At 48.9% G+C, this 15515-nt stretch overlaps 1 protein-coding gene across 1 annotated transcript in view; it reads left to right on the forward strand.

The window, feature by feature from the left end:
* SLC23A2 (solute carrier family 23 member 2) overlaps positions 1–15515 on the forward strand; it is a 57577-nt gene that overhangs the window by 30896 nt on the left and 11166 nt on the right. Inside the window, exons 6-12 of the mRNA XM_066567368.1 lie at positions 714–802; positions 2043–2113; positions 3242–3423; positions 6962–7082; positions 7981–8137; positions 12034–12181; positions 12836–12941. Of these exons, the coding sequence (XP_066423465.1) occupies positions 714–802; positions 2043–2113; positions 3242–3423; positions 6962–7082; positions 7981–8137; positions 12034–12181; positions 12836–12941 (874 nt within the window). The remainder of the gene's footprint in view (positions 1–713; positions 803–2042; positions 2114–3241; positions 3424–6961; positions 7083–7980; positions 8138–12033; positions 12182–12835; positions 12942–15515) is intronic.

Raw genomic sequence — 15515 nt, forward strand, 5'->3', positions numbered from 1 at the left:
CTTCAGAGAGATGGGAGGGTAAAAACTGCACCTCCAGAGAGCTGGGATGGTGAAAACTGCACCTTCAGAGAGATGGGATGGTGAAAACTGCACCTTCAGAGAGATGGGAGGGTAAAAACTGCACCTCCTGAGAGCTGGGATGGTGAAAACTGCACCTTCAGAGAGATGGGATGGTGAAAACTGCACCTTCAGAGAGATGGGAGGGTGAAAACTGCACCTCCAGAGAGATGGGATGGTGAAAACTGCACCTCCTGAGAGATGGGAGGGTAAAAACTGCACCTTCAGAGAGATGGGAGGGTAAAAACTGCACCTCCAGAGAGATGGGAGGGTAAAAACTGCACCTCCAGAGAGATGGGAGGGTAAAAACTGCACCTCCAGAGAGCTGCTCCTGTTCTAGGATGGTAAAAACTGCACCTCCTGAGAGCTGCTCCTGTTCTAGGATGGTGAAAACTGCACCTTCAGCACTCTGCTCCCCCAGCTCAGGTCCCCCTGTGTCCCTGTGCTGCTGTCACCCCCTGCCACCAGTGCCTGGCCCCTGGTTGGTAACTGCAGGCAGGTGCTGTCAGCTCTTTGCCTTGTGAAGTCTTTGTATTTCTGTGACCGGGTTGTTTTTGGTGAGAAGTTCTCTTATTCCCAGTTTTATAACTCAGGAAAGGGTGGTTTGAGTGCCAGCCCCACAGAATGTCACCATCTCTCCTCTCCCTCCCCACCAGGTTACCCCTGTTCCAAGCCAGTGCTTTTGCGTTCTTAGCACCTGCCAGAGCAATTCTCTCTCTGGAGAAGTGGAAGTGCAATACCACAGGTAATTGTTGTTTATCCTTGTTCAGCTTTAAGGGACAAATGGCCCAGCTCACGTGGAGTGCAGCTGCCAGAGCTTCTGATGTAAAAACCGGGGCTAAAGAGCAGGGAATATGCAAAGCCTCTCTTTTTACAGTGTTAAAATATCTGCCACAGAAGATTCCTGAAAATGTCCTTGTGGAGTTCTGTTTCTGGGAATTTTTAAAGTACAAAAACATTGACAAAGGAGCTGTAACTGTGGCATAAAGTAATCCTTGTGTTCCATTTGCATTCTGCAAATGTTCCTTCCCGGAACGTTCCAAACGTTTGGAAGCAGCGAGTCCAAGTGAGCCCTTTGAAGTGGTGAGTGAGAGGCAGTTTGAGCAATGTACAGCATCACCTCCAGACCAGGGTTTTCCCCTGCTGAGGTCATACCTGACAGGTTCTGACAAGACTGGGATGTTCTTTTTCACTCTGTTCTCTGCTGCTGTCGTCATCCTGGAAGGTTTGGGCTTCAGAGGGAAGAGGTTCTGGTTGGGATGGGAGCTTTTGCTTCAGCTTGGACTGGAAATGACTCTGGCAGATCTGTGTTCACTGGTGGTTATTCAGTCCCTGGGCTGTGGGCAGTGGGAAGCAGCAGCACAGGGAATAATCAGGCTGCTCACCCCTGACTGGAGCTCTTCCCAGGGCTCCTTTGGACTCTCAAGAATTTAATTTCTATTATTTGGGTGTTTATACATCCCTGTTAACTCACATTAATCAAAATGTGATTAACGCCCAGCTTGTTGAAAGAAACTCTCTGATATCCCTGGGTGGCAAAGCCATTTTCCCAGGACTGCAGATTGTCTCAAAGAGCTTTGCTCATCTTCTCCTGGGCCCTTTCCCCTCCCAGAGCTGCCAGGTGGGGCTGTCCCCCAGGGCTCGGCTCCTTCAGTGAGTGGCTCCACTGGGGAGCAGCAAGCACTGGGGTTGGTGATTCCTGGGGTGCAGCTGAGTAATTCCCCCCTGGAGTGGGGAGAGAACTCCTGCCTCTTCCTGTCTGGAAATCAGGGCATTTTCCTGTTGGAACCCTGCTTGCTGAGAGCTTTGGAGCAGAGGGAGAAGCGAGGGGTTGGCTGTTGGCCTTCATTTGAGCAGAACTCGCTCTCTGTGTGAATTGGGGCTCCTTTATCAGCCACAGCCTGGGGAGGGATTTGTTTTGGGTGCAGTGGTGGCAGAGTGGCCGGGCAGTAAAAGAAACCCCTGTTTTTTGTCCCTTTTGGAAGATGTAACAGTTGCAAATGGAACGGCAGAGCTGCTGCACACGGAGCACATCTGGTACCCCCGGATACGAGAGGTAATGTGGGACTTGCCTTTTGCTGTCACTCTCTCCAGCTCCAGTTAAGTTCCTCACTTTATCATCTGTGTGTTCTTGTCTTTGAGTTGGTAATTTCTCGTTTCACTGCGATCTCCATGTGAATATATCCCTTTGCTCATTTCATGGAAGTCTTCATCTTTTCCACCTGTTCATTGCTGGACAGCAAATACCAGGAGTTAGTTACCACACCCCAAAAGCCGTGCAGTGAAATGCTCGAGAGAGATGAAAACTCTTCTTGTAACCTTGATTTGTGCAGCAGTTCAGCTGCTGCCAGGCCCCTTGCCTGCTGTGCCTGTGCACTGGGGCTGGCCCTGAAGGTGAATGTGCACTTAGGAAATCTGGTTCCTTCCCAAGTGTTTTAAGTTGGAGACTCTTGTGATGAGAGGTCGATTCTCCCCAAAGACCTGTGAGATACCTGCAGCTCCTTCTCCACTCGCAGCACTGCAGTGTGAAGTCGTGCTCCCTGCAGGGCAGGCTGAGGGCTGTGCCACGCCAGGGTGGCAGGTAGAGTAGTCCAAATGAAGGCGTGTGTCATGGAATTGATCTCCCATCCCGTTGCTTTGGGCTGCCAACTTTTTCTTAATTAAAAACAACCCCTCTCTCTTCCCCATGTTCAAACCATAGCTACATCCTGCCAAGAGCCCTGCAGCCAAGAGGGCTGACAGTCTCCTGAGACCACAACGCTGCTCTAATCCAGCTTCTAAGGAGCACTTGTGACCAATGCAGCACACACTCTGCCCCTAGGAGCTAGGAGCATCACCTCGTGGCGCACCAACCCTTGCCGTTCGATCTGAGAGCTTAAAGGTTAGCCTGGACCCCAGGTCTCCTGTCTGACAGTGTGATGTGCTTTCCACACAGCTTCCAGACTGGCCCACTGGTCTGTTGTGTAATAGTTTTGTGGAGAAAACCATAAGTGTTATGCTTAAAGCGATAAGTCACTTAAACATAATGAGCTGTTTTATGACGAAAAAAAAAAAAAATTGCTGAGTTCTTCTGTGTCACTGAATTCTTTTAACTGCAGTTTGTAATCCAGAGCAGAAAAACAGAGTGTTTGGCTTTGGCTGTCAGATGGCACTGAGCTGCCTCTCTGCCCTGTTGTGTGTTCAGATCCAAGGTGCCATCATCATGTCCTCGCTGATCGAGGTGGTGATCGGGCTGCTGGGGCTGCCCGGGGCCCTGCTGCGCTACATCGGGCCCCTGACCATCACCCCCACCGTGGCCCTCATCGGCCTCTCGGGCTTCCAGGCTGCTGGGGAGAGAGCTGGCAAGCACTGGGGCATCGCCATGCTGTGAGTACCCCGGAGGGTTTCCTGCTGGGCACGCGGGGTTTGGGCTGCTGGGGGAAAGCTGGGGGCAGCTGGGCTCTGTCGGTGCTGCTGGTGTGGAGAAACACCGGGAGGAGAAACACCGGGAGGAGAAACACCGGGAGGAGAAACACCACGAGAACCAAACACCATGAGGAGAAACACACATGAGAAACACCATGAGAACCAAACACCATGAGGAGAAACACCGTGAGGAGAAACACACATGAGAAACACACAAACACCATGAGGAGAAACACCATGAGAAACACACAAACACCATGAGGAGAAATACCATGAGGAGAAACACCATGAGAAACACACATGAGAAACACCATGAGAACCAAACACCATGAGGAGAAACACACATGAGAAACACACATGAAAAACACCATGAGAACCAAACACCATGAGAAACAAACACCATGAGAAATACCATGAGAAACACACCATGAGGAGAAACACATGAGAAACACCACAAGAACCAAACACCATGAGAAAACACCAGGAGAAATACCATGAGAACCAAACACTATGAGGAACACCAAACACCATGAGAAACACACACCATGAGGAGAAACACCATGAGGAGAAACACCCAGAGTCTGGATGAGGTCAGCTGAAAATGTGAGAATCAGGACAGAGCAGCTCAGGGCAGTTGCCTGGAGCTTCTCCCTGCAAAGGAATCCTTCCCTGGGAGGGTGGGGAGGCCCCAGAGCTGCTGTGGCTGCCCCTGGAAGTGCCCACGGCCAGGTTGGACAGGGCTTGGAGCACCCTGGGATGGTGAAAGGTGTCCCTGCCCATGGCTCCTTCATGGACCTGGATGGGCTTTAAGGTTCCTTCCAACCCAAACCATTCCATGGTAACGTGAGCTTGAAGAGAGAAGAAGGGACAGTGGCCAAAAATGAGGTGTGGAGAGCAGAACTTTATAAAGCAGGAGCTGGTTCAGTGCTTTAGAAAAGATGATTTAACAGAACACCAGAGAGATGAAATGCAGAGAACAATTTGTATTTCTGGGCTGGCATTGCCTGATTCCTCTGCTGCAGCAGCAGCTAAACCCCACTGGTGGTGCTGGTCCCTCTGCTTTCCTGTGCCCTGCAGGATTCATGTGTGTGATGGCAGAGGGCACAAGCATTTCTATGAACCCCTCCAGAGGCTGAGCCATGAGCTGAGATCCCTGCCAGGGGACAAAAAAGCTTCTAGAGGGAATTTCAGGACTTGGGGTGGGTGTGCCATCAGCTGTAGGGGCCAGGGAAAGGAAGGAATGAAAAGGAGTAAGTGAGGGAAGTGAAATGAAGAGAGGACAAAAGCTCCCCATGTGGGGAAGCAGCAAACGAGGCTGGGAACCCCATTTTGGGGACAAAAGAGGGCTGAAGCACAGTTTCATGTGAAATCCTGTTTTAGGGAGGAAAGAGGCTGAAACAGCTCCATTGAAACCCCATTTTGGGGAGCACAGAGGCTGAAACAGCTCTATTGAAACCCCATTTTAGGGAGAGAAGAGGCTGAAGCAGCTCCACTGAAACCCCATTTTGGGGAGCACAGAGCTGAAGCAGCTCCACTGAAACCCCATTTTGGGGAGCACAGAGCTGAAGCAGCTCCACTGAAACCCCATTTTGGGGAGCACAGAGCTGAAGCTCCTCCATGTGCAGCACCCAGCAGTGCTGGCTCTGGGAGCAGAGGAATGCCTTGGTGAGATCAGATTGTGATCTCACTAATCTGTTTGCACAATGCTTTGAACATGTAAAGTATTCTGTAACTGCAGCTTATGATTAAAAGGGCTCTTTAATTCTGTTTTATCTTGCATGTTGGCATCAGGAGTATTTTTGTGATTTTATTGTATTAAGCAGCTGGTCCAAAGGAACATTTTATTTGTCTGTAAAACTAATTTCTCTGCAAGTTGGGGCTAACTTAATGCCCCAACTTGAATGAATCAAGCACATCTTTGAATTGGACATAGAAATGTGTAATTAAAGTTGACATTTTTGCAGATGGAAAAAAAAAAATCAATTCAGGAGCAGGATTTAAATGTTAGCCAGTCAATAAAATATTTCTGGCTTCTGCAGAAATGTGCAGGGGATTGTTGACAGCAGCTCCACAGCTGTGGGAGCCACTCAGGAGTGGTTCCACTCTGGGAGATGTGGCTCCTGGAATTATCCTGGGTATTCCAGGGGTGATCAAGGTCCTGCATTTCTCCCTGGCCCTGCAGAATCACCTGGGGGCCTCTGGGAGCTGCAGGATTCCCAATTTCCCAATTTCCTGGCCTGGCTTGTTCCATGGCTGCTTTATTCCCTTTATCAGACATTTGTTAAAAAGGGCAGTTATTCCTGATTTGCCTGTTGATCCAGATTTTCCTGGGGCATTCAAGGGTTTGGTGCTGTTTCACAGCCACTCTCCCGTGCAGCCAGTGGAAAATTCATTGCAATAATTGAATATTGTATTTTTTTACAGCTCTGTGCTAAATGACATCCAAAGCTCCCTGTGCTCAGGGCTGGTGTGGGAGGGAGGGAGCCCATGGTGGATTTTGGGGGAGATTCTGGGGTTTCCTGCATGGAGAAGATGGATATTCTGCTTTTCTCCTGGGCTGCTGAGGGCTGTAAATGCCCCTCCTTTCCCTGCAGACTGAGGGAGAGGAAAACTGCTTTGTGTCTGATCCAGGGCAGAGGAGAGGCTGAAAATCCTCTCTTTATTTTTCAAGTCAGCTGATAAAAACATAATCTCAGATTTCAGCAGAGCTTTGCTGCTTCAGACAGCTCCAGTCTTGGGGAGGCCCTTGCAGAGCAGAGCTGGGTTGAGAATTGAGAATTGCTCATTCAGGATTGAGCAACGTGCCCTGAATTCTGATGTTTCAGGACAGTGGGGGCTTATTTTAGCTGTAAAAAATATTTTTTAATGTCTAGAGGAGCTTGGCAGTGTCATTGATGGGGGGAATGAATAATAATTAAGATACCTAATACTGATGGACTGCACTGGCAGCAAATCTTGGGGCTTGGGCTCCATTCTGCTTCATTTGCAGCTATTTAGTGAAAGATTAATATTTAAAAAAAAACTTGATTCTGAAAAACAGAAAAAATTTCCCTGACAGAAATTTCCCCAAGTGCTTTGAAGTTTGGTGCAAGTTTTGAAATGTAGAAATTCCTGTCCACGGCCCTTCAGGTTCCCTGTTTCTTGCCAGGGGCTGGCAGCAAGTTCTGTGCTTTACAGACAGCCCTGGACCTCAGGTGGAGTTTGGGAGGAAAGAAGGAGCAGCACAGGAATTTTAACTGAAAATCCCCCTTCAGCCTGTGCCTCTCCCTGGTCCATTTATCTGCCTGCAGCTGCTGAGTTTTGCAGCACTTCAGAATTCAAATTTGGCATTTGAGGAATAATCATTTTAATCATTCTGCTGCCTTGTCTTCTGTAGAAATTGAAAATCTGCATGCAAAGGGTCTGAAGAGGTTTGTGCTAAAAAGAATTTATAGATATATTGGTGCTAATGACATTTCTCTCTTGTCCCACCCTCCTCATCCTCCTTTTTTTCTCTCAGGACTATTTTCCTAGTACTGTTGTTCTCCCAGTATGCCAGAAATGTCAAATTTCCCTTGCCCATTTATAAATCCAAGAAAGGATGGACAGCATACAGGCTGCAGCTTTTCAAGATGTTCCCTGTAAGTCGTTGAACTTGTTCTTCCTTAGGCAAAAAAAAAAAGAAAACAAAAATCTGGTTGGGTGGGTGTGGGATGTTGTTGGGTTTGATACATACAGTATCTAATATAATATGTATTTTACATACAGTATCTGTATATAGTATGCATTTTATATACTATTTACATATAGTATACATGGTGTGTATTTTACATACTATTTGCATACAGTACATAAATTATGTATTTTACATACAATTACATAATCCAAATATAGTGTTGTACATACTATTTACATACAATATCTATACATAGTATGTACTTTACATACTGTATGCATACAATATCTACATGTAGTATGTCTTTTACATATGAATACATGCAGTACCTATATATAATATGTATTTTCCATACAAATCCATACAGTATCTATATGTAATATGTATTTTCCATACTGTTTATGTACAGTATCTATAGTATGTCTTTTACATATCATTTACATACAGTATCTATATATGGTGTGTATTTTACATTCTATATACATACAGTATGTATTTTACATACTATATACATACAATATCTATATATGTATTTTACATACAGTATTTATATATAGTGTGTCTTTTACATACCATATACATCCAGTATCTATATATAATATGTATTGTACAATTTCCATACAGTATCTGTCTACAGCATGTCTTTTCCATACAAATCCATGCAGTGTGTGTATAGAGCATGTCTTTTCCATACAATACCTGTACACAGCCTGTCTTTTCCATACAAATCCCTGCCACACAAACCTCCCATCCAGCCCCCACGGCTCCCCACGGATCCATCTCCCCCAGCTCAGGCTCTGGGCTGTGCAGCACCCCTGGCGTGGCAGCTGTGATCTCACTGGCCCCTGTGCTGCTGTCCCCAGATCATCCTGGCCATCCTGGTGTCCTGGCTGCTGTGCTTCATCTTCACGGTGACGGACGTGTTCCCCCCGGACAGCTCCAAGTACGGCTTCTACGCGCGCACGGACGCGCGCCGCGGCGTGCTGCTGGTGGCACCGTGGTTCAAGGTGCCCTACCCCTGTAAGTGTGCTGCTGTGAGGTGCCCTGCTCCTGTAAGTGTGCTGGTGTGAGGTGCCCTACCCCTCTAAGTGTGCTGGTGTGAGGTGCCCTGCTCCTGCAAGTGTGCTGGTTCGAGGTGCCCTGCCCCTGTAAGTGTGCTGGTGTGAGGTGCCCTGCTCCTGTAAGTGTGCTGGTGTGAGGTGCCCTGCCCCTGTAAGTGTGCTGGTTTGAGGTGCCCTGCTCCTGTAAGTGTGCTGGTGTGAGGTGCCCTACCCCTGTAAGTGTGCTGCTGTGAGGTGCCCTGCCCCTGTAAGTGTGCTGGTTTGAGGTGCCCTGCTCCTGTAAGTGTGCTGCTGCTGGTGGCACCGTGGTTCAAGGTGCCCTACCCCTGTAAGTGTGCTGGTGTGAGGTGCCCTGCTCCTGTAAGTGTGCTGCTGCTGGTGGCACCGTGGTTCAAGGTGCCCTACCCCTGTAAGTGTGCTGGTGTGAGGTGCCCTGCTCCTGTAAGTGTGCTGCTGCTGGTGGCACCGTGGTTCAAGGTGCCCTGCCCCTCTAAGTGTGCTGGTTCGAGGTGCCCTGCTCCTCTGTGTGCTGGTTCAAGGTGCCCTGCTCCTCTAAATGTGCTGCTCCTGGGGCCAGCAAGGCCAGAGCTGCTGCTCCAGGGTTCTGCTGCCTCTGTCTGGGGTTTATTCCATAGCCCTGGCTCTCCAGAACCCAACGGGGCCATTCCATTCCTCCTGCTCCAGAGCTCTGCTGGCTCTCTCTGGGGTTTATTCCTTAGCCCTGGTTCCCCAGAAACCAGCAGGGTCATTGATGCTGTTCAAGAGTTCTGCTGGCTCTGTCTGGGGTGCATTCCATAGCCCTGGTACCCCAGAACTCAGCAGTATCATTGCTCTGGTTCCCCAGGAGCCCAGCAGGGCCATTCCTCCTGTTCCACAGCTCTGCTGCCTCTCTCAGTGGTTTATTCCATAACCTTTGGGTGGTATGGATGATCCATCCCTGGCAGTGTCCCAGGCTGGACAGGGCTCAGAGCAGCCTGGGACAGTGGGAGGGGTCCCTGCTGATGGCTCTGAGGGTCCCTCCCAGTCCCAACCACCCCACAGTTCCAGCACACACCACTCTCATTGCCTGCTGGTATATTTTGTTGTTTTTCCTTGTGTTCAGCTGATTCCTTAAGGAGCTGCACTTTGCAGGATTGGCCTGGGTGACTCTCCTGATAACAGTGGCTGCCCCTCTGACATGGACATCATCACTGCTTTATCAGTCCTTGGCAATGCTGCTAATGCTGCCCGGGGCCAGGGCCAGGTTTTTACAGCTCTGCTGGATTCCCTGGCTCTCATTGTCTGAAGAATCCCCTCTGTGGGGCGTTTCTCCCAGCCTGCTGCACTCCCCTGCCCCAAACACACCCAGTCAGGGTGAGCACAGCTGTTCCTGGCAGGAAAATGCCCTGACTTGCCAAGGCACTGCTGGCACGGGCAAGTCAGGGAATGCCAGGCCCTGCTTATCAGAGGGCAGTGAAATCATCTACAGGAGAGCACCAAACACTTCACCCAACGTTTTGGAGGTGTTTTTGTGTTGGCCAGCTCTAAGTTTAAAGCTCTTAAAGGCTGGATTTATGGTGTGAGATTGCACAACTGGCTCACCCTTCAGAAATTACCAGGGTAATTAGGGAATCATATTATTTTAGAATAGAAATACAGGAATTATCAGCTGTGCCACCACATTGTGATGAGGCAGCTTCGTTGTGGTTTCCCATATGCTTTGGTTCTTAAAAGAAACCACTTCTAAAGCAGCAGATGAAGAATAGAGGCTTTTGGAAAAGAAGAGGAGGAAAACTTCTCCACCCTGATCAGCCCATTTGTATTTGTGAGGTTCATTCACTCCTGTGTGACTGAAGATCCCTTTGTTGCAGGAGGCTCATCTATTTCAAAGAGATAAAAGCATCAAGGCAATTGCTGTGGAAAACCTTCCAGGCTTTTCTGCAGGCTTAAATTAATCTTATTTTCTCTACTACAAAACTTTGGAGCTGGGAGGTGTTTGTGCAGTGATCAGAGCTGATTGTTGCCATCCTGTTTGGTCGACTAGACTTGTGACCAAAGTGACTTTTTGGAGCAATAATAATACAGTGGCATTTGCCTCACTGGCCAGGATTGTTTTCTCACAAGCTGTAGATCAAATTCCTGATTCCTGAACAGGAGGAATTTTTTTTTTTTTTTTGGTGAGGTTTTATGATTCCCTGGGATTTTTCCAAGTGTGATCAAAGCAGTTGCTTTGGCAATTGTTCCTTTGCTCCTTTCATCTCCTTGAACTTGCCAGACTGTGTTAGAGTGAAGGGGGTTTGTTGTTCCCATCAAAGGTAAATAAACAGTGCTGGGCACTGGGGAGGGCCCCCCTCACTCCCAGGGTCACTTCTGGCCCCTCAGGACAAGGACATGGAGGGGCTGGGGCCAGCCCAGGGCAGGGAATGGAGCTGGGAAGGGGCCCAGAGGGAGAAAATGGGATCAGGGGGAACTTCTGGCTCTGCACAACCCCCTGACAGGAGGGGAGAGCCAGGGGGATTTGGGATCTTATCCCAACTAAGGATAAGGGACAGGAGGATTTAGGGGACAGTCCCAGGCTGTGCCAGGAGGGGCTCAGGGTGGGTTTTGGGGAATATTTCCTGCCCAGAAGGGCTGCCCAGCCCTGGAGCAGTGCTGGAGTCCCCATCCCTGGGGCATTTGAGCAGCAGGGTGGATGTGGCACTTGGGGACACGGCCAGCAGTGACCTGGGCAGTGCTGGGGGGTCCCAAAAGCCCTTCCCAGCCCAAAGCACTGCACAATTCCCCCAGGTCTGTGTGTGTGGGTAGCCAGGCTGTGTGCTGGGGTCTCAGCACTTCAGCTGCTCACAGTGACCCCAAGATGTGTTAAAGTCTCTTTGCCCAGCCTGGTGCTCAAAGAAGGAGTCAGAGCTCTGCAGTTCTCATTCCCAAGGTTGTTTGTTGTTTCTTATCTGTAAAATTCTTTCTCCTGGCCTGCCAAGGTCTGTTCAGCAGGACAGTCCCAGGCACTCTGCCTGCCCCCAGGGCAGTGTTATCTTTTTATACTAAAAACTACGTGTACAATATTTCCAATTACTTCCCAATACCCATCACCCATGTTAGACACTGAGCTTCTACTCTAAACCAATCCCAAAGTGCCACCATCACAGCAGAGGATGGAGGCCAAGAAGAAGAAGGGGAAAGGCTGGACAGGCCCAGATTCCTCCATCTTGCCCCCTGAACCCCCATTCTAAAAACCCCAAAAATCTGGTTTTCACCCCATGACAAACTAGTTATTATTCTGCTTTTTTGTGGCTTGCAGATCCTCATAGAAGGTTGGTAATTTTTTCCATGGGTTAAAATCAAAGTCACAGGGGCCTTGGGCTCTGTGCCAGGCTCTCTGAGCCCCTGGCAGGGGTTTGGGCAGTCCAGGACTGTCACACACATCTCCTATGGAAAATCCTATCCTTAAGATTTTTCCTCCTGAGAAGCTGAGAGGCCTCAGGAACAAAATGTAACCAATGGTTATCTGCTGCTGTGGAATGCAACAGGGGCATCTGGGATTGGGCTCATGTGGTTGTTTCTAATCAATGGCCAACCACAGCCCAGCTCTCCGGACTGTCTCAGTTATCATTCTTTTCTATTTCTATTCTTTTTCAAGCCTTTGTTATCATTCTTTTCTATTCTTAGCCAGCCTTCTGATGAAATCCTTTCTTCTATTCTTTTAGTGTAGTTTTAATATAACATATATCATAAAATAATAACTCAAGCCTTGTGGAACATGGAGTCAGCATTCTCATCTCCTCCCTCACCCTCAGACCCCTGCAAACAGCAGCACCCAGAGCATGTCCTGAGTTCCATTTCTGGGGCAGGAGTGTTTCAGTGTCTCTCTCTCCGCAGTCCAGTGGGGGCTGCCCACCATCTCGGCGGCGGGGGTGATCGGCATGCTCAGTGCCGTGGTGGCCAGCATCATCGAGTCCATCGGCGACTACTACGCCTGTGCCAGGCTCTCCTGCGCTCCTCCTCCTCCCATCCACGCCATCAACAGGTCTGTCCCAGCCACAAGTACCTCCGCTGGCTCAGCCTGTGTGGGTTTTTGGGGGTTTTTTCCCCCTTTTGGATAAGCAGGGATGTGCTCTGGGGTGAAATGTTGCCCCTTGGTCACGTTGCGTTTTGGTCACTTTGGTACACAAGGACCAAGGATCTGAAATCCAGGGTGGAAATGGCATCTGGGGTTGTTTTGTTACATTTGAATCCCAGTCCCATTCCTGCTGGAGTCTGTGGGAGTTACCAGCACAATTTCCACAGGAAAGAGCTCTAAACTGGTTCTGGAATTGGGGTTGTCAAAACCACCCAGAATGCAGTTTAGAAACAGAGCATCTCTGAAGCTTTATCTGAATTTTAATATAATTTCCTCAGTTTAAGAGTGTGGGGTTCTAAGACTCACCTGGAGTGCAGTTTAGAAATCAAGAGCAGCTCTGAAGCTTTATCTGAATTTTTAATATAATTTCCTCAGTTTAAGAAAGTGGGGATCTAAGACTCAGGAAGCAGAACTCCCGAGTGTTTTCCAGGTGTGTTGGAGCCTGAGCCATGAATTTCAGTAATGCCATGTGGAGCAGAGGCCCCTGTGGCACTCAGGGGCACCCCCAGTGAATGTGTGCCTGTACCAACGTGGCTCTTGTGTTCTCTTTGGGATTTCCAGGGGGATTTTCATCGAGGGGCTCTCCTGTGTCCTGGATGGAGTCTTTGGGACAGGGAATGGATCCACCTCCTCCAGCCCCAACATTGGGGTCCTGGGCATCACAAAGGTGAAGTGCTTGGCTGGGAGCCCTCAGGGGTTCCTTGTGTTCATAATCCTCTTCCAGGAGCCCATTCTGCTCCATTCCTGTGCACACAAACTTCTCAGATCATTCTGAGTGTACCCGACTGTCTGCACCAACTCTTGTCTGAGGTTATTGCATTATTGTTCATCAGGACCTTAAAAATCATTTTATTCAGAGTAAAATGCAGTTGGAATCCCCATAAAGCAGATGCTGCTGCATAAACTCTCTTGGAAAACCCAGGCAGCATTCCAGGGCTCTGGGGTGTTTGAGTTGAGGCATAAACACTGTATTGCTGCTTTTTGGGTGTCTTGCTCTGAAAGCATCAGTAGGAAGTGAATTTTAATGCCTCGCACACAGTAAAATGCAACATGAGGTGCTTGGGCTTTACCTGAGTCTGTACTGGGACAGGGCACTGGCACAGGGCTGCAGCCAAGGTCGTTTCAGAGCTAAAAGGAGCCTCAATATTTGCCTCTAAGGCTTGGGGGTTTATGTATTTCTGGTGATGCTGCTCAATAAAGGAGCTCCTTTGCTCACGTGTGGGGCTGGGACTGTGCCTGGCTGAGCTGGGAGGCCTTGGCTGCAGAGAAATCTGCCTGATAATGTAAATTTAACCTTGGTCAGGGACACCAAGAGTGATCTAGGTTGTAAATAGGTCCACCTCGTTGGGTGTTGAACGTGGGAGCCATAAATCCTTTGTGCAAGGATAGGAAATGTCTGTCCCCACTTGCAGTAACTCACCCCCCCATGGCCTGATCTCACATAAATGATTTATTTGTCCTCAGCCCTCCCTTGTGCTGCACAAAGGGTGATTCTGCTGCTTTGGGGTGCAGCTCAGCACTAACAGCACCATCTGCTGTCTGTACCAGGCACCACCCAGCTGATGGAAATCTCCTAGGAGAGAAGTTCTGCTCGGAAAAAACCCTTAAAGAAAGGTTTATTCTGTTCTGCTCCCTGCCCCTTGTTGCTTCGTGGGGGTTGAGATGAATTAGCAGCACTTGTTTTTTTGAGCAGCCCACAGAAATGAGCGTGCATTTCATGCTGGGGCAGTGCAAAGTTGAAGTGGCAGCTGTGGCAGGGAGTGGAGCTGCCCAGGCTGTGCTCTTGTTCCCTTTCTGCACTTTCATTCCCCAAAACCCAGCAGTTCCTCAGCTTCAGGTAGAATTTTGGCACAGGATTTTGGCCCAGAGATGCTCTGCTGTTGATTTGGGAGAGGAAATCTTCAGTGCTGCATCACCAGGGCTTTTCCCTGCCTTGAAATTGGTGTGTAATTACAATTAATTTTAAATTCTGCTGGATGGAGGTGCTGCAAAAGCTTTTGAGCCAGTGTGTGTTTTACTGGATGAGAGCAAGATTAATTAACTCTGATTAGCTGGAGCTAAAGCAGCTCTTGCCATGGTGGTGATGCTGAAATGGAGGCTCCAGGTACCATTTGATGCACTCCAAAATAATCACTGCAAAATAAGTGTGTGTGTGCTGGGAATCAATACAGAGCCTGAGCTGAATGCTGCCTGGGATGTTTTCAGTAGCTTTAATTTGTTTGCATAAATAAATGTCACTGTCATGCAGGTTTTCAAAGGATTTGCCTGTTTCTGGCAGGAAGAGAATTGTAGGGCAGGATCTCAGTGGCCCTGCAGAAATGAATATTTCTGTCAAGAGCAGAGAAAGGTGCCAGCTCAATTCTGTTCTAATTCCAGTTATGGTGCAGCAGAGCTCTGTTTGCAGGGGAAGGAGCTCACCTGGAGCTCAGCAGTGAGGAATGGGGGCAAGGAAGGATTTTCCCCTCCCCAGACCTCTTTATCTGGTGTTTCTCATTTCCCTCATTCAGCTCAGTCACACATGATGAACAAATGAATATTTCCTGTTTGAACCCTGCTGCTCTGCGCCAGGGGACGTGCAAAGGGCTTTTCTAGAAACCACCTTCATGTAAAGGAGTTTTTGTTGTCCCTGGGGCACCTTTTGTGGCAGTGGAGGATGTTAAAAAATACCAACTTAGGGTTTATCCACTACCCCTGCACCACAGAGAGCCTGCTTGAATCTTGGGTGCCTAAAATAAAACGGGGAAGGAAATGCAGGCCCGTGGTTTCAATGTTAGCACAGCCCTGATTTGCATTCAGCCCTGAGCTTGGGCTAAGCCTAAAAACCCTGCCCCTCCTTCCCACCAAGTGTTTCACCTGTTCCCGTGCCCCAGGGCAGCACACAGCATTTATTTGATGTATTTCCATTTCCATTTTGCTTTCTCTCCCATAGCTGGGTTCCACCAGCTTTCCCGGTGTCTGAGGCAGTTCCAGACGGTTTTAGGGCTGGCCTGGGGAGGCTGAGCTTGGCTGCAGAGCAGCTGTGGCTCAGCTGAGCCCTCCAGCACCAAAAGGAAACACGCACAGTGTGGCATTCGCATTGCCTGAAAAATCCTTTCTCCGGGGAAGCTGAGGAGCCTCAGAGAAAAGGAGAACAATTCTTACCTCATTTGCTTCTCCTGTGTTGTGCTCTTGTGTGGAATTGTTTGGAGATTGTTTCACTGGATTCTGCTGTGAGTTGTTTTGTCTCTTTGGCCAAGCTGTG

This window comes from Molothrus aeneus, chromosome 29 (assembly GCF_037042795.1).
Source record: "Molothrus aeneus isolate 106 chromosome 29, BPBGC_Maene_1.0, whole genome shotgun sequence".
NCBI classification, from domain to species: Eukaryota; Metazoa; Chordata; class Aves; order Passeriformes; family Icteridae; genus Molothrus; species Molothrus aeneus.